Consider the following 19,234-nt stretch of genomic DNA (forward strand, 5'->3'; position numbering starts at 1 on the left):
AAACACAGCCGCTTCGTTTCACTGTCCTTTCAGAGATGCTGTCAGCGAATGGCTCTCTCTTCAAGCAAAACCTCGCCAGAAAATACAGTATCGAGGCATTCCTGGATTGAACTATTGAGTTAACTAAATATAAATTAAATAATTATATCATTAGAAAGTTATTTTGATAACGTATCTAATATCTAATGGTGTATTTTTTGTTTAGAAACATACATATTTAATTAATCAAATTGAGAATTTAGGAATGCATGCGTGTCTCATACTCCCTCCATTTCACAAAGAATGGCACCCACGCTTTTCGAGGTGAAAGTTTGATCAACGATTAGACCAATTGTATGTAAATTATATGTTACAAATTTTATATCGTTGGAAAGGTTTTTGAAATACGAATCCAATGATATAATTTTTGTAACACATAAGCCTCAAATCATTAGTCTAATTGTTGGTCAAAACAAAATCTTAAAATGCGTGCGTGCCATTCTTTGTGAAATGGAGGGAGTATTATGAGACGGAGGGAGTAGTTTTCCTTCCTCGCAGGAAGCCAGGAAGGAAGAACACATGTCCAAAGTCATTGTTTTCTCCCGTTTGCACTTGAGCAAGCAACCTCCTCGCCTGAAAACCCTGCCAGAAAATGCAGCTGACACAGTAGTACTATCACTACTCAAAAGTATTCTCCGTCCAGCTTTGCTCTTTCACCAGCTAATTCTCATTTTCCTTGCAGCAATAGAATCATGTCCAAGATTCATTTCCTTTCTTTTTGTGTGTGCCCGTTACAGTTTAAGCGAAATTGCTGATGCCGACGCGTAGTACAGTTGCAGTACAGGGAGCGGCGGTGCACGGTTGACGGCCGGACACGGGGGAGACCGGGGGAGTGAAAAGGAAAGCAAACGGCATGTTTTGTCCCTTCTCCACGACGAGACGTGACGTGCGTCTCCCGGAAGAGAGACACAGCGCCGCGAGATTTTCGTCGATTGATCCGATTACCAGATCCCCAGCCGCTAGCAGATTTTCGGTCCAGAGATCTAAGCGACGCAAAACCCTGCACGGGCCTCGGACGATGTGCGTGCAGTACTTTGCTCGCTGCTAGTCGTCGAGACGTCGTCGTCACAAGGGTGCGGAGCGAACAGCATATGTGCAATGCCGCAGGAATGAACAAGTGAAAAGTTCACAGTGTAACAAACAAACAGAGAACTACAGATGTTATTGCTTGACGGCGCTGCTGTAGCCTGGGTACCGCCGCTGCTGCCGTGGATGCACAATTGCACAGGGCCCGGCCGGCTGCTGTGTTTATATTCCTGTTGCGGCGATGACAAAACGAATGGGTTCAGATTTCAGACAGGCACTCTGCCCGGTGTGTTTGTGTGTACACTGTGGCTTCTTCAGGAGGGCTTGATCCATGATTGAAAGAAAAGCTCGTGTTGATGGTCTGGTACGCAGGCCGCGTGACATCATGGTTACGTCCTATGAGGTCCACAAAAATTGCTGCAACAACAGTTACTGTACTACCTCGAACCAGTATCAACCAGTATTCATTCTTCAGCAATCATTACACGTTCGAGTTATACGGAAGAAGACGCTGTTTGTTAACAGCTGGAGACTGATCCAACAAGGGCGCCTCTGTGTTATTACCATCAAGAGAGATAAAAGTGCTGTGTGCGGCGGAGTACATGAACAGTAAGCTAGTCAGTGGGATCATCCCTTGGTATACAATCTAAAAACAAGCCTGTAAACTTCTAACTGACGGACACGCAATGCAGCACGGTTTGTGAAGCAGCGACAGAAGTCCAACTTGTTCCATGTATTAAAGATCGCTGTTGCTATTGGAGGTGGCACCATCGGATGTCCTCCCATTGACGGCAATGAGCTCCGTGTCGAAAACTAGAGTTGCTCCACCTATATTGGTGGCAAAGCCGCAGGTTAGAATCGAGGGTCAATGGAAAAAAGCAGGCAGCACACATCACATGCCAGTCCTCGTATCGTGATGCAGATAAGGAACTTGATAAAATGGTAATATCAAAGTTGGTAATCTACACAGTACGCACATGATCTCTACACGAGAAACCATATCGGGCAAACAAACAAATAATAAGCCATACCTGGAATCTTCGGTGGGGAGCCTCGCTCCCCATAACCCATCTTTGCAGGTATCCTTAGCTTCCGCTTTTCGCCGACACACATGCCTAGTAACCCTTGGTCCCAACCTACATATGATGAAAACAATAATGTAGGTTGGTGGCTTTGTGAAGGTGTCTAATGTGAATTTTCTAGCTTGTTTCCACGCTTTTTATGAGATATCCTTGTTTGTTCAATCACTGCAGTATGGACCGCAGAGAAACAATTGGAAGTATTGAGTTCCAGGGAAAACAGAATAACCTTTTATCACCTGACCATTCCCAAGAGTAAATTCAAAGGGGTCGCCTCTGTCATAGCTAGAATCAAATACAGATCCGTCAGTGAGTGTCCCCTGCAGCATGATCAAGTTTTAGCTGATTAACAGTGGCAGAAAGAAACGGATACATGAAACTCATCAAAGAGTCCCTGAATGGAACCAACCTTATGAAACAAACTAGGTAAAACACACAATAAAGGACAAAAAATACTAGGGCCATCCTGGCATGCTGTTTCTCACTTTCTCTGAATGGAATCTCAATTAGTTCATGGTAAATAGCTATCACGGTAAAGATGCAAAACATGAGTATGTCTGTATGTGTGGTACATTTGGATTATATGTCCTCCGAATATTATTGCAAGGAACCTTGTGAACGCTACACGGTAATGGAAACTCAATGACATTTGTTCCCGAACCTTGGAACTGTAGGCTGGGCATAACTAGCTACAGCCATTCTTTCTTTTGCACAGATGTTTAAGTACTAACAGAATCGAATAGGACAGCTTACTTTAGATACAAGTATTGGTGAAATACTTACACGATAATGCACTTTAATTTTGTCGCCTTTGTGAGCTTGTAGGGTACACGACTCTGGCTTGTACTGAAAGGAGGACGAATCAACGAAAATATGTCATGCGAAAATCACAGAGATACTATGATTTGGAATTTAATAAGCATGACAGCATAACCTGTAAATGACTGTCTCAGAACTGCATAAAAAATGTCCTACAAAATCATTGCTCAAGAACTAATGGATGGCTAAGATCTAGATATATAGAAGTACAGAGAATCTTCACCCTCCACATTTGTGATTTGTAATTGGATATCCATTTCTTAAATAAGGCATGATACTTAGCAATGACTTTGAAATCTTTCTGTTTCCGCACTCACAATAAAAGTATCACAGATGCTACTTCTGGGAGGTATTCACCATAGCTTCTGGTTAGAACAGATCAAATCAATCTAGAAGCACACACTAGGTGGTCAAACAAAACTCGCCAGAGTTTGCCCATTGAGTACACGAGTGGAACTACATACTACTTCCTCTGTCCCATAAAGATTGGCACGGTTTTGAATTAGCTCTAGTCTAAAGCCGTGCCAATCTTTATGGAACGGAGGGAGTAGCAATGAACAATACCACGGTCACATTTCCAAATTTCATCTTCGTAAATGGAATAGAAACAAGAGCCTATCTGCTACACTCGCAGATCTGGAAACCTCCCTAACCTAGCTCCACAGTTTTCGTCCAAACCAATGGAACCGAAGAATCTCAGATCCGCCCCAGAAGCCAGAAAGCACAAAAGGTGAAACGGGCTAGAGACTGCAGCTAAGTTATAGTTCAACAGAATAGATACGGACCTTCACGCCGATCTGAAGCTGCGTGACATCCGCGGACTTCTTCGCCGAAGCTGCAGGCGAATCGAGCAAACAAAACACATCAAATCCTAATTCACGAGCAGAGCAGATTAGTAGAGAGTGGCGGAGATGGCGATCGGCCGTTACCGGTGAGAAGGATGGCTGCAGCGGCGACGGCGGCGGCGAGGCAGAGGAGGCGCATCTTCGTCCCCATCGCTCCCTTCTCCCTCTGCACTTGCTCGTCCGATGCGATTTCTTCGGGTCGTCTACTGTTTACCGTACATGGTGTATACGCTTTTTTTTTCCCGGCGTATGCAATGCAAAGCGCTTCTTCTTTTTTTTGAGGGGAATGCAAAGCGCTTCTCTTTCCGTCTCTCGGTTCGATCCAACATTCTCTTTTCGGCCTGGCCCAATTACCCCAGCCGGGCCGCAGAAAGGAGCAGCAGTTTGGGCCTTGAAGCTGCAGGGCCATTATTGGAGAACCCGGGCCGGTCTCCCGTCGTCCATCGACGGGATCACGGGACGTTACTGCTTGATTTTTCCATGTCTGCTTTTGCCATCTCGGCGATTTGAAATCATTGTTCACCAAGACCGTCAAATCATGGATACGAAAGAGAGAGGGCATTATTATCGGATGGATAAGATCGTATTGTACAGCACGTACGTACGTACGTAAGGGTATACGCACGCAGGCACGCTCGGTCAACCGTCAACGTACGGTAGTGGATGGAGCTGCTCCCGACGGCCATGCGTGTATGCCAGCAGGTGTACACGTGTATTTGACCATGCATCTCGAGCTAATTTTAATTACTCCCTCCGATCCTAAATTGTTGTCGAAATATTATGTATCTAGATATTTTTTAAGAATAGATACATATATATTTGGACAAATTTGAGTCAAGAATTTAGAACCAGAGGGAGTAGTTAGCTACATGCATGGTGCTGATTTAAAATAGGACCATCTACCAACGGTGCAAAATTTAATATTTATTTAAAATATTTTTTTTGTGAATGTTGACTTGTATATACCTGCAGGCCACTTCCTTCTGGCTGGATGAACTGACCCTTCAAAGAAACACCCCCAAATCTTTCGAGCAGGGTCGTTGAAGCTGTCAGTCAAGGAGGCGCTAACTGTTGCATTAAGCCAAACCCCCTACTACAGGGCACAGGCCCCGCTGGAATATATTTAGGAATTCAGCTCAACGAGAACGAGCAGCCGGATATTATTGTAGTTTGGAAGTGGACTACTGATGGTGCCTACATCGCTACATGAGCTTCAAACTTCAGAAACATGAGCTTCAAGAGTAAAGACACAAGGCAAACAGGGTTGATCCACCTTAGTTTCTCTAGGCTAGCTAGGCTTAATTAGGTGTTTACCTGGACATATACATTTCTTTCCTTGTTTTATTTCCTTCATCTTCAATAGTAAAGACACAAAGGCAGCCGGCTGTTCTTCATAAAAAAGTATATACCTCACCCATGATCTAATGAAATTTTTGCTCATAATTTTAACATTCTAATTAAGCGCGAGCCGTATGGTCTTCTGGGTTATGATAGTTTAGGAGGTTGATCAGTAACCCAAAACAAACTCAAAAGAGATGAAAATGTGAGTCAAGTCAATGGCTTATAGTTTAAGCACACCGCACCAAAACAGGCACAAATATATACAACATCTGCATTAAACAATGCATAGCAGATACAGATCAAGTTATCATATGATAGGAGTAGTATTCAGTATACAAACCAACGTCCACAGTACACAATATCACTGCAGAATGGAAACACGTATTACTGGCACGAGTACACCTGGAACGAGCACACACACGCCGGCCGGCCCGTACTACAACAAAGTTCAGCAGCAGCAGGACCCAATTACTCGATCCATCGATCGACCCAACGCGAGCACCAAGCAATTAAACTGATCAAATCGCACGTCGTCTATACTTATACACGCACGTATATATGCACTGTCACAGACACATGCATAAATGCATGCATCCATATGAGCGGCCGGCCGGATTAATTGTCGTTGAGGCCGAATTTGCGGTCCACGAAATTACCGACAGCGCCCAAGGCCGGCCCGAAGAACCCTGATGATCCTCCTCCGCCGCCGCCTCGCCGCCTCTGTTCGCCGTCGTGCTCCCCGTCGTTCTGCGGCCCGCCATAGAAGTGGACCTCCCTGGTACTTATGTACATCGGGGTCCGACCGCCTTGATGATCCACGGGAGCCGCCCAGCTAGCCGGACTGTTGTTGTTGTACCCGTCGCCGCCGCCGTAAGAAGAGTTGTTGTTGTAGCCGTCCCTGTCGCCGTTGCCGCCGTAGGAAGAGTTGCTGCTGTTGTTGTAGCCGCCTCCGTTGCCGTAGTAGGGCGTCATGCCACCGTTGCCGTTGTTGTAGCCGTTGTTGTAGTTGTTATTGTTGTTGTCGCCGTAGCCGGCGCTGTAACCGCCGTTGTAGTTGTTGTTGTTGTCGTGGTTGGCGCCGTAGGACGTCTTGTAGTCGGCGTCGTCGGAGGAGGACTTCTTGTTGCCGGCCGGCAGCTGCTTCTTATTCGGGGAGCGGCTCTTGGCGGTGCCTTCGTGCTGGCTGACCGTGTACTGGCCCTGGCCCTGGCCCTGGGTGTCGCTGAAGTGCGACCTGTTGTTGCCCCACCACGACATCACTAGCTCGATTCTAGCTGAACGAAAAACAGAGAGAATTCAGTATCTCTGCTCTCGAGTTCAATCAATGAACTGGCCAGCTGACTATTCATGCATGCAGATAGATATTTAGCAGCAGCAGTACAGCTGCACAAGAGTACAGTGAAAAGCGAAGAGAAAGTGAGAAATAAATAAGAGGAGATGAGAGGCTTTTTGGAGCATACCGTGGAGACGCAGATAATTTTCGCCTTATCGGGGATCTCTCGGTGCCTTTGTCTGCCTGCCTTCGACTCAGTATATGTAGCCTTGAGCCTGCAGGGCATCGTCGTTCACACAGCTTGCGCAGGTCAGCGTCTAACCAACAAAGGTCATCTTTGTATAATGTACTGTATTTTCAGAACCAACCTTTCAAGATCGTCCGTCAGTGAACGAAACGGAGTAAGTAATGACGTATACAGAGCTTACGTAGGAAGCTAAATTAAAGCAGCAGATTGCACATGCAGGAAGGTGGAAGCATGCACGAAGCTTCGTGTGCTGTATTATCAATTAATTAGAAAGATCCACTCTCCGTATTTCGAATCCTGACATATGAGATCATTGGTCTGATTTGAATACTGAAATTTTTAACACCGTTTAAACTGAACTGCTAAATCACCATAACTGACCTGGTTACCAAAGATTTGTAGGGTGGTTTAGCCTACCAATGGTCTTGAAAAAAATAATGTGGCACAGTTCGTGAATGGGTATAGGAGATTAAATAAAGTGACAACCAACAAAAAAAATTCACAGACTAATATGTATAATTGTTTCAGCCCCACACAAAGATACAACAGCTAAATAAAATTATCATCACTAGAGAAGTATATTTTCCTCAATTGACAGCAAAGTGTACAAATGGTCCCCTCAACTCAAAATCGTATACATTTGATCACCCAATTAACAAAACCTGATGCTTTTAATTAGTCCTTCTACTGGTTTTGGAAGGTTTTGACCCCAGGCAGCGCGGTTTTTCCTAAGAATTTTTCACATCAGATGTCACGATGCATAGTTGAGGGATCAAATGTATACAATTTTGAGTTTGCGAACCATTTCTAGAAGGAACCTAAGGCCATCAAGTAACCTGCCATGGAAAATTCAGGAAAAAACCCGCTCCACGTGGAGTCAAACAGTTAAATCCAGGAGAGGAGCCAAAAGCATCCGATTTTGCCAATTTAGGGCCCAAATGCATACGATTTCGAGTCGAGGGACCATTTCCTAGACTTTGATGCCAATTAAGGGACAAAAATATACTTTTCTCTATCATTTTTATGAAGGCTGTTAGATGGCTCTTTTTAAATTATCATTTCACAAAATTACCAATGTAAAATACACTCACGACAATAGGGTCATTTTTTACCATAAATTTCAAAGGCGAATACGTGATTTTTTTTCTCCAGCAAATGGCGATTTAGACCAAATGGAGTATAAACCAGTCTAGGGACCAAAATAGTCAGTTTTGAAGTTTAAAGACCAAAGTGTCCATAAGCACTGCCTGACCGCTGACAATTTGAAGTAAAAAGTTAGCGCCTCAAAGAGCTACTCCCTCCTATTCTAATTTCCTGTCGTTATTTTAGTTAAAAAAAATTTGATTGCATTTTTAATTGCTAACCACATTTGCCATGTGGTATTTTAGTTCAAATTTAGCATCAGAGGGAGTACAATACATCCGGAGTATCTGTTATCTGTAGCATGTCCGGAGTTTACAAAGAATTTTTCTAGCTTAGGATCTAAGTTGAGCAAACCACCATATAGTTTATAAAGATCAGTACTAGCTAGAACGCAGCGCTAACAAAAAGAATCGATCGATATCCATCTTGACCAGGTCTGAAATAGAAAATCACCTCTCTAATTTAAAAATAAGATAAAATTAAGAAGACATGTGACCTGCCATTTACTTGGCAGCATAGATACGCGAACGACTAACATTATTAACACAGGCACTTGCACTTGCACAGACATGAAAATTGTTACCCAATCGGCTGGTAGACGGCATTGATCACGAAGACAGGTACACAACTGCACATTAATGTTAGTTATCATTCTTAATCCAGTAGTTCAGGTCATCATATGTCTCCATAATCAAATTTTACTTGATTGTATACGTTTCTTTGGGCCCATGATGTACAGGCATGATGTATATGGGCATGGCGGCATATCGCGACATGCAAATCCACGTTCATTGACCGCTGCTACACTAGTCATCGATCCTTATCCCATTAGTAAGGCCACTAATTACCTGCCGGCCTGCATGCTATTAATTTATCCAACCAAGTAAAAAACACTCTAATGATGTAGAGCGAGAACTTACTAAGAACTGGTACGTGATATTGACAAGGCAAGCATATGCATAGAAAATCTGTGCGTGGTGTTTGTATGTATGTACGTGTTTCCATCTCGTACATTTTGTAATTACAAATAATTAACTGTGTGAAACCAGACCGAATACAATATTATCGCTCGAGACTTGACCTCGTCCCAGGTGATTTCGGAAATTTCAGTTTCTGTGTCCCCAATCTATACGTGCGTGTCGGTCAGAAAGATGGATCAGAAGCGAATGGCCCAGATTTATATCCCACACAAGTTGGTATAATACGTACGTACGCCCGTAAGCAAATACGTCTCCCCAACCAATCCCTGCTCACTCACATCATCAGCTCATGACCAGAGAGAAGACCAGGAAATTAAAGCTGTCCCGGAAATTTCGCCAACTGTGTTAGGTGTGAGAGAAAACTGAAAGAGAGCCATCATCCGACTCAGCCTGATCTGTCCATTTTTCAGTCACATGTGCATGCCCGGATAGATCTACCCAGGCTAGTGGCTGCACCTATTGTGGCGTCAGTAACTCTCTACGGAGTATATGTGGCGTCACTGATGTTAATGCAGTTGCATGAATTATAGTGATACTGCAATATCAACATCAGTAGTAACTCTCTACAGAGCACATGACTTTCTCAAGCCGACGTGGCACCCTAAACTGGAAAGAAGACAAAATTTACCAGGTATTGAAAGCTGAGGGACATATTGGCACCACAAAATAGTTAGGGGCAAATTTACGTTTTCGCAAGGTCGAGGGGCAAAAAATATAGTTATCTCCTTTTTCTTTTAACATTCTGACAAACCAATGGGTGGATAACAACGATCCATAATAAGTGTCTTGGAGGTTAGAGTAAGTATCCATAATAAGTGTCTTGGAGGTTAGAGTAAGTGAGACACTTGTTATGGATCGAAAGGAGCACGAGAGATAGGTACAGAAACCATCAATGTTGGCTGGAAGCTGGGACACTTTATGCGTAACAAAAGCTAGCTTGGCCCTTACTCCTCAACGACGTGTAACCAAAGGGGTTAACTGATTACAGGCATATAGCCTTTCTCAATTATTCCGAGTTGACTACAGATCTAAATCAAGAACCAAATTTCCAGAGTGTAGATAGGGTGACAGACCAGACAGAATCCGTAACGTAGTAGTGACATTTGGAATTAGTTAAGATGCACTTGCACATTCAATTTAGTATACACGAGAAGTTATGGATGAGCAGGATTTTCCAAACCAACATGAGTCCAATTACGAGACGTGAAGTACCCAACAGGATCTCACTGGATCAAGATATTAGTGGCAAAGTTGGAGCGGAAGATAGTGAAGAACGATTGGACAGTTCCAATATTTTCGATGCCTACGCCTATGCACGTGCCAAACTGCCACCCGACAGCAAGCAAACTTCAAAAGGAAAATAGACATGGCATTTCTGCCTGTACGTCTTCACAGCTTACAAGATAAAAAAAGGGTTCTAGATGGCTTGGATATCACAAATATAAAGATTTGAATCATACACAGTCCTATTTCATTGGTTCTGACCGGATTTAATCCAATTATTGTAAGGATGAAAAACAATGAGCCAATGACAGTGCTTTGGCATGAACCCACTTGAAGAAGAAAATCTATTGCATAAATAAGGCAAGAACCATTGACAGACTTGCATTTTTATTTCATCCAGTTCAAAAAGGAATCGATGACACAGTATTTTAGTTCCAAATGTCCAGCTACTGTATATCCAATATGGGTAAATCTTGAACATCGACGTGACAGGCCCCCATCCAACTGAACAAAAGAGCACAGGCACACGCCTTCTGGACCCAGCCTCATCATGCATGTACAAATTACACATCATGTAACAAACACATGTACACTAGTCTCAACAAGAAATTGTCATGCGAAAAATGCGAGGAAATTTACCCGCAAACGTCCATCTCTCAACCACACAAACCCCTCCCAGTCAAGAGGGGGAAAGGTCGTGCCTTGTGACTCAAAACCAAATATACCTCTTGTTCCTGTGCTGATCAAACAGCGTGATCATCACCGGTTCACCGATCGGAATGTCTTGGGGGCAAACTTCTCTTACCCAACTTGTGTGCACTCAACATCTGATGTATATTCTAGCCTAGCAAGTCCTTGAAAAGATTAGGATTGTTCCCTGTCGGAGTCACACCAACTTGGCGTGCAGTGGCGTCCTTCTGCAAGGCATCTTGAAGGCTATGGCCCTTTTTTGCAGCAACCGAAGTTGCTCCTTTCTGGGAGTTTTTCAAATGAACATCACCTACTGTGGCATCTGTGGATCCACTGGTGGATCCAGTTTGTACATCATCCGAGAAGATTGACATAAGATCTGGTGTACTGGAAGCGCTGGGAGCAGAGGTTCCAGAAAGCACGGGAGAGGCTGATGCTGGACCAAGGAGTCCATCTAACTGCGAGAAGGGGTCAGCTGATGGGGCACTTGATGAAACCGGCTCACCAAGATCCAACAGATCGGGCGGTGGGACAGCAGGGATTACTTGGTCCTTGGCGGGCTGAGGTGCTGCATGAGCAACATTTACCTTGTCAGTTGAGTGACTCTCTTTTGCTGCCTTCCGACCAGCATGTCCCTTCCGATCGGCTTTAGCAGCCGAGGAACCAAAAAGTGAAGCAGCCAACCGTTGTTTTTCTGCTGAAACTTCTGTTCCCTGCTGTCTCTTAGAACCATAAGAGGATTCTCGTGCCTGTGAACTTACCACCAACCCTCCCCCATCAGAGTTAGTGCTCCCATTGGCTGCTTGTTGGCTAGAGGTTGAGCTTGAAGGGGTAGAAGAGGAGGAATAGGATTCCCTTCCCCATTTCTTCTGAACCCCATCAAGACGAAGCTTGGTACCAAATTCACCAGAAAGTGCATTGCCAGACGGCTGGGGCCTTGACATTTGATGATCGTCCTTATAGTAGCTTTGTTCTGGAACTGGAACAAGGTCTGTTGTTGGTAGGGAAATGCTGGTTTGTGAGGTTGCTGTTGGTAGTGAAGGTTTAGGTAGCTCATAGGCCTCGAATCTAAGAGTGTGCGCAGATGTCTCATGTTGATCATGGGTTCTGTAGTTACCAACACTCGCAACACCTGAGCGTTCACTTTCAGGAATGTAGGGTGCCGCACCCTTGTCCAAGGCTTGCTGCACATAACTGTTAAGAAATGACAGGTTTCGGTCGACCTGCAACATAAATTAATATTTTTTATAAGTGTGGACATATTAGAAAATTTCAGAACATCTTGCAGAGAACTAAATCTGAATAACTGCATCTACTTGCAATATTAGACTTTCACATTGAGACTATAAGTAAACATATTCACAAAAAATATGTTGGTATGGATGACGCCCAGGTCAATTATAATAGATCACATTGGCTTCATCGCATTTGGTTGCAGCTATGTACTCTTTGAATGCTATATGCCCTGCTTCATCTTTTAACTTAATCTTCTAATGGCATTATCGTTGGATTTTGACAATGTTGCCTCGTTGAACCATGCTTAGATATTTGTCAGTTTGGCTAGCTGAAAAATTTCTTATTTAAGTTGCAAATGAAGCTGCTACTGTATTCCAAAAGGATAAAAAAACTCAACCCATGGGGGCTAGCACCCAGGACATTTTTTAACAAGAAGCGAGCACCCCTGCCGAGGCTGGGCGTCAAACGCAGGTGGGCGAGCACGCAGACACACGCTCTAGCCAACCAAGATTGCTCGGTTCTCAAAGGACGAGTTAAATGTGAGTGGAAAACCACTGATTAACGTAATTTGTCTACCTTTAATTTGAATTAATCAACTTGGTAGACTTTTCAGGACTTCTTTACATAGCTTTTGAAAGCTTTGTTTAATATTTTTAGGCTGCTTGTGTACAAATGATGCAATATATGCCACAACATAACAAATTATGCTGGAGATTGTCCTTGGGTCGCCACAAATAACCTCCAACCAGACTTTTGGGTTGCAGTAAAAATTGTGTTCAGAACGGAGAAATCTATATCAAGGTAGCATTTTGTATGATAAAACATGCACATTTACTAATTAAGCAAACTAAACAAATTGGAGTACCACGCCCAGTCAAGAAAAGGCATAACAGTACCTCGATATCTTCACAGCTTGCATCTGAGGGCATTACACTTTCAACAGCCTGTTTGTGCAAGCCTAGTAAAGCCTGCACCTCATATGCACGCTGCTGCAAATCTGTTGAATGTGAAGCTGATAGTTCATCTACCAATGACTGAAACTGCAAAGAACAGAGCAATATTAGATGTGCAGACAAGAAAAAGGAACCAACCTACAAATAAGTGTTTTCAACTTATTGAAGCATTACTGTCCGAACCGAAGTTGTCAAGTTCTTTATTGCACCCTCACCACCAGGTGGACAATACTTACATGGTTACACCACATACATTCGATTGTTTTCCTCTCATATGAAATGCTTTATTTTACATCATTCAGTGCTGAATCATGTACCAGATCGAACAGTGATTTTCTTATTTACAAATTACAAGCATGCTATCATCACAGTGAATAGTTTTACAGAAAAGGTTTTGCACAGTTTAAGCAATACACACATGAAAACATGATAGTATGATAGGGTAGATGACAAATGACCCTTGACCATACTTGGGTTTCTTTGTTTGGTGGTGTTCCAAAGTCGCACTGCAACATGATTTTGCAAGTCTTTGTAATCCTAAATGCTCAATTTGCTAAATAAAAAGAAATATAGGTGACTGCCCACAAAGGCAAATGCACAAAACACGCAACTTGGGTAGTGATACCCATGTCAATACACTTTCAGTTATTCTAACTTCCCAAATGCTAGAATTGTGAAAAAAAAATACATTCCCTTTCGTGAATCATATTTTGGGTCGAAAACATATGACACCTAACTATGAGAAATGAGACTCGGAAAAGGTGCATATTTTCATTTACCTCCGGCAACATATCAGTCTTCCTTCCAACAGCAATTTCAAATGCAAATATCTTCAAAATTGCTGATACTGCATAACCCTTGAAGAAACCAAAAAACCAAATGTCAATTAATACAAAAGAATACATATATCAGCAGCACAACATAGACGTGTACAATAATGAAAGTGGAACAAATAAGCTAGAACATAATGCATGCTATACATATGGTCCAGCATCTCTTGTGCAAAGACTAGACGAATATGAGGATGGAGCACCATCAATCATGGAGTAAAAATCACAGTCATGCCCACACTAAACTTCCACACGGGAAAACCAGGACGTTTGCATGAATGTCTTACTAATATTGAACAGCTATGCCATAAATACATCGATTAATGAACAACCCACGAAGGTTACAGGTTATCAAACAATTATGTACAATGTGAAGTTCTTTGTAAATCACAGAACAGTTCCTAAGTGGTAAATTGACACGATAAGTCTATAACGAAAAATACAGTACAATATCAGCTTGACCAAAGCAACTCCACGTGCCTTAATGTTCCCCAAATTGAAGAGTACTGCCTCAACGAGGATATATCTTCTCATAGTCCACATAGAGTACGAAAAATAAAAAAAAAGGTCCGGGCAACTGAATGAAACATAAGCTAGCTAACAGAGCATACCCGGACGGTGTCATCAGTTGGGTGGGCCTCTGCCACATCACACAACTTCCCAATAATATAAGAAGCAGGATGCTTCCCATCTGCAGTTCCATATTCCCCCAAAACCCAGCATATGATCTGAAAGTATGATGAAAAATATGTTACCTCAAAAAACTCGTCCTGAGATAGGAAGGAAATACGAAACACATAACTACCTGCAAAAATGAGGAGGGAAGCTTTGGCTCCCCCAGAATCCGGAGGTAGGAATCTACCTGTTTACAAAAAAGAAAAGAATTACATAACAGATTAAGTACAGAGAATTTTTTTTAAACGAAGAATCATCCAGTTGAGGAGTCTGAGAAAGTTATGTTAACAGACTCCAATCTGTCAAGCTGAACAATATAACAGCAATTAAAGCATGAATGATCTGGAAATTTCCTTCCAGCGTCCACTACCAAGTTGAAAAAAACAAGGGGTATGGCCAGTTCACGAGCATCCTTTTTTCCTTATTTCAATTTATATACCCACTGGAAGAAGAATCACAAAAAAGCTTGCCTATTCACAGCAACCATGTTTAGCATTACAAAAACTAAACTCAGCAGCAAGGAATCATAAGAAGTTCAGAGTACATACAGCTGATGATCTCAATTGGCTATCAGCACCTTCATCCTCCTCTCCAAATCCTTCGGCAATGAGCCTCATTAAATTGTGTGCCACTCTAATGTTGACCAGGTCACCAGCATGCTCAAAGACTTTGTTCATGGTCTGGAGAATAATTGAAGGAGTCAGATGATTTAATGCTAAAACCAATACATGAAAATTACATCACGCGCTTGATGAGATAGGCAAATACACATGGATTACCTGGATGAACCACTGATTGCTGGGTGCAAATTGTTCTGCTAGCTCAACACAACGGGATGCAATTTCTGCCTTGTAATGGTGATCGGTTATGCTGATCATATACTCAATCATCCGATCAACAATCACTTCAACGTTAGTTGATTTTGTCATCTTATAAAGAAGCTCAAAGGTCTTACGCTTCAAAGTGTCATCGGGGTCCTAATCATAAGAACTAACAAGTGAGAGATGAACAATACTAACAGGAAAATACAACAATGGAGGTGCTGATACAATTTTACATGCATCAACCAAGGTCACAGGTAATAACCATGAAAATGGACATGGCATTGTGGCAAACAAACAACTAGGTAGTGGTATATAATATCGTAGCTCACTACAATTACATCTTCAGCTAACCTAATTTGTTACAAGGAAACATGAAAATGAACAGCTTATCACCATTTCCAACAAAATTAGTTATACAACTGGAACATGATTTAAATAAAAGGGCATAGCTTCATTTTCATGCAGCATGCGAAAAGAATACACAAAATGAATGGCAGCATGAGGGCATATAAGTCTTGTCCTAAATGAAGTTTGACCATGTTTGTTCACAAAAATGTTGACACCTAAAGTATTAAATAATAAACTAGAAAACATATTGCATGGTGAATCTATTGGTATTGTAGATATTAATATTTTTCTATAAACTTGGTAGGAAAAAACCAATATGCTTTCTTCTAGGGAATGGAGGAATTATTTGACATGGATTCCAAAGATTTAACTTGTCACAGCACTCACCTCTAAGCAGTCGATAACAGACAATTGGTGCTCTTCTGCAATATCAGGATTTATTTTTATTAGTCTTCCAAGAGCATCAATACCCATGTACTTAAGATTATGGCTATCACTCTGCAAACAGCAAAAAGGCAATCAAGCATTAGCTTCCAGTGAACACACCATCACGAAAGTCATTTATTTAGCCCTACACAAGTTTATGCCAAAACCTTCAAAAACTTCGATGTTGTTTCAGCTGCAGCATCCATGATCTTAGAGTTGGGATAAATGGATGAGATACAACATATGCATTCATACAATATTGCATTGCCAATATTGCTGGCAGTGTCACCCTTCCTGAATATGTCGCCCAAGACAGTGTACATATGGCCACTTGCTTGCTTGTCACCACTACCCAGCACAGCAAGTATTTTCAATAGTTTTATCTGCAAATAGCAACAGAAAAAGATTGTGCCAATTAAAGAACTCCAAACTGCTGGCAAAAGAACACCACATAGCATCCTTGAACACTTAAAATTAAGTTCAAAATAAAACTCACAGACCTGAATAAATGGTGCGGGCATTTGGTGGTAATCGTAGGAAGTCGGAAGCCTCCTCTCCGCAACTTGTTTGAGGATGTTAACAAAACTAACGACTAAATCCTTGTAGGAACTTGGATCTTCCAAAATCAGGTCATAGAGTGGGCACAGAGTTGCACCCATTACCCCAGGATCATTATCACAGAGTCTCTGCAGAAGAATAAGCAGCACTACTCAGAACCTCAGCCAGAAATAATAATGCATTTAACCCAAGAATTCCTAAAAATCCCAACGAGGCACTGAGTATAGAACTCCCTCTATGTCATAGCCTCCCAACAAGGTAAAATGCATCTAATAGAGAAAAAAGTGCATCTTTAGTGTTAACTAATGAAACCCAAATCTTTGAGGCAAAATGTAACATAAGATAGGCAAGAGATGTACTCCCTCCATTTCTAAATATCTAAACATGCAGCCTTATAAGGAAGAGAGACAAATTGTTGTTTGGCCTTCTCCTCGCATTCCACATGCTAATTGGATCATTCATTCAATCCTCCGCTACTCTCTCTTCATCTCCACGTTGCCTCACCCAATAGGATGACAACATTAAAATCGTTTGGCTAGGAAAATTAAGTATGCTTTGGAGTCCAAATGTACAGATAATTTGAGAAAATCTGTTGGGGCTGCATATATAGATATAAAGAAAAGGATGGAATACTAAACATCTAATATCACACGGTTCAAGCCAAGTAACCACGATTAGAGACAGTAGCTAGTCGATGTAACTCAAAATACACATTGACAGACAGATATGCATTGAGCACAAACAAAGTACTATCAAGCTTTAGTAGGATTAACAGTAAAACATGCATCTTTGAGTAAGAAAAATTAACAGTAGCGCATGCACCTTTGAGACAAATTTCAGTAGTGCATGCGCATTTGAGATAAAATTTGAAGGTTGAGAAGCTAAGGCATGACAAATACAGGCTATTATACTTATATTGCAGCTAGGGAAAGGTCGAATTAGAGCAGAGAGAAGGAGAGGTGAAATGTTTGGACCTTGCGGAAGTTGGAGACGAGGTGGGAGACGGATGAGGGGGATCGCTGGTAGAATCGGTGGAGCGCCATGACAGCCTTCTTCCGCACGGCCTCCTTGGGGTGCGCGAGAAGATCGACGACCTGGGGCAGCACGGCAGGGATGGCCTCCTCGCCGATAAGCCGGCTCGCGGCGGTGAGCGCGGCGCAGACGACGAGGTAGTTGTCGGACCTGAGGTCCTTCTGGATGGTGTTTACGACGAGGATGACGAGGTCGTGGCGCTCGTCGATGAAGAGCGCGACGGCGAGGTACCCCGTGCGCTTGAGCGGGAGGGACTCGTCGTGGGTCATCTTGACGGCGTGGATGTGGCCGAAGGAGGCGTCGTGGCCGAGCATCTCGGCGTAGACGAGGCGGAGGAGGAGCTCCTTCATCTTGCGGCGGGGCACGTCCGGGTCGGCGAGGCGGCGCTTGAGGTGCTCGAGCTCGCGGGAGATGATGCGGTCCTCCTCCGCCTTGGAGCGCGCCTCGCCGATGGACTTGACGAGGTCCAGGAACTCCTTCGACTGCCCCCACCCGCCCTGCGACCCCATCGCCAGCTCCCGCCCGATCGTCCGGAGCTGCTCCATTGGCGTTCGGCTGGAGGCTCGGAGTGGATGATGGCTGGCTGGTCGCCGCCGGCGACGGCGACGGCGGCGGCGGAAGCGTCCGGTTGGGGGCGGGGAAGTGAGGAGGCGGAGATCTGGATCGGCCGAGAGTGGGAAGGTGGGTTTCGTCGGGGTAGACCAGGGAGATCGGGATCGGCCTAGTTTTTTTTCTTTCTCTTTTGTTTTTCCTTCACACTTTTACTCGAGTTGTTTTGCATTCCAAGGAAGTCTCTTGTCATTGTGCCTCGGTTTTGCTTTTCTTTTCTTCTTTTTGATGTAACATTTTGTATTGAGTAATAAGGATTTTCTAAAATGTTCTTTACACTACCTTAAGGCATTCTCAGTTCTACTAACTTTTCGCGAGAAGATCAAGCTCATATACTAATGATCATTTAAAATAAAAATAAAATTACACATAAGTTGTTGAAAACAGATTGGTGTTTCTCTTGCACTTGCTGGTGATGCGTTGTGACCAAATCTCAATGTTGCCTCCGAACCTTGAAACACATTAAAACGAGAAAACATTGTTTACATAACACCTGAGAAGTCACGAATTGAAACCAAAAAACATGACAAAGGTGATCTAAGAAACATACTGATGCCCCGAGAAGAAGGCGGCTAAAAGGTTTGGATAACCACTCCAGAACCGGCCAGATGGATCTAGTGAGACTTAACCTCACTAGTTCTGTGACGAAACTGAACCTAGCAGCCAAACAATCCCCATTCGTCCTTTGTGCCGCCGATGAGGTGGATCAAGAGTCAAGAAAAACTTACTTTTATACTGCACGCTGCCACCATATCCACCGTAGAGCCAAATCTGAGGAACCGAAGTTTAACTCTAAGAGACCTAAGTACTGCTCCACAACACAAATTGTCGCCGAAGCGGCAACCACGGTTTCAGCGGGGAGTGGTGGTACAGAGGCCCGTTTTCGAGAGAGGTGTGACTGTTTTTTTTCGTTGGGACCAGTGGGTTTTGTACTAATTTTGAGGAAAATAAACTTACCTTAGATTCCTCAGGAAGTAAACTAAAATAAAACATTTTCCTTCTTGATTGATAATTAAAGCGCTCACAACATTTTATCT

General features: G+C 43.1%; 3 protein-coding genes across 3 annotated transcripts; all 3 read right to left on the reverse strand.

Moving 5' to 3' along the window:
• Nucleotides 1–1,502: 1,502 nt before the first annotated feature.
• Nucleotides 1,503–4,056, reverse strand: LOC100839589 (peptidyl-prolyl cis-trans isomerase FKBP15-1). The gene is made up of 6 exons (XM_003564869.4): nucleotides 3,893–4,056; nucleotides 3,749–3,798; nucleotides 2,928–2,990; nucleotides 2,374–2,464; nucleotides 2,097–2,201; nucleotides 1,503–1,893 (listed from the first exon to the last, which is right to left on the reverse strand). Exons 1-6 carry the CDS (start codon nucleotides 3,957–3,959, stop codon nucleotides 1,802–1,804), a joined length of 468 nt encoding a protein of 155 aa, XP_003564917.1. The 5' UTR covers nucleotides 3,960–4,056; the 3' UTR covers nucleotides 1,503–1,801.
• Nucleotides 4,057–5,375: 1,319 nt separating this feature from the next.
• LOC100839897 (stress protein DDR48) lies at nucleotides 5,376–6,707 on the reverse strand. The gene is made up of 2 exons (XM_010234431.3): nucleotides 6,610–6,707; nucleotides 5,376–6,419 (listed from the first exon to the last, which is right to left on the reverse strand). The coding sequence occupies exon 2, from the start codon at nucleotides 6,404–6,406 to the stop codon at nucleotides 5,765–5,767; it is 642 nt and encodes a 213-aa protein (XP_010232733.1). The 5' UTR covers nucleotides 6,407–6,419; nucleotides 6,610–6,707; the 3' UTR covers nucleotides 5,376–5,764.
• A 3,639-nt stretch (nucleotides 6,708–10,346) lies between these two features.
• Nucleotides 10,347–18,334, reverse strand: LOC100839284 (AP-4 complex subunit epsilon). Its single transcript, XM_003564868.4, has 11 exons — nucleotides 17,531–18,334; nucleotides 16,499–16,684; nucleotides 16,166–16,381; nucleotides 15,960–16,070; nucleotides 15,180–15,377; nucleotides 14,949–15,080; nucleotides 14,531–14,587; nucleotides 14,337–14,453; nucleotides 13,675–13,752; nucleotides 12,839–12,982; nucleotides 10,347–11,929 (listed from the first exon to the last, which is right to left on the reverse strand). The coding sequence occupies exons 1-11, from the start codon at nucleotides 18,131–18,133 to the stop codon at nucleotides 10,856–10,858; spliced, it is 2,916 nt and encodes a 971-aa protein (XP_003564916.1). The 5' UTR covers nucleotides 18,134–18,334; the 3' UTR covers nucleotides 10,347–10,855.
• Nucleotides 18,335–19,234: the final 900 nt, after the last annotated feature.

This window comes from Brachypodium distachyon, chromosome 2 (genome assembly GCF_000005505.3).
Source record: "Brachypodium distachyon strain Bd21 chromosome 2, Brachypodium_distachyon_v3.0, whole genome shotgun sequence".
NCBI classification, from domain to species: domain Eukaryota; kingdom Viridiplantae; phylum Streptophyta; class Magnoliopsida; order Poales; family Poaceae; genus Brachypodium; species Brachypodium distachyon.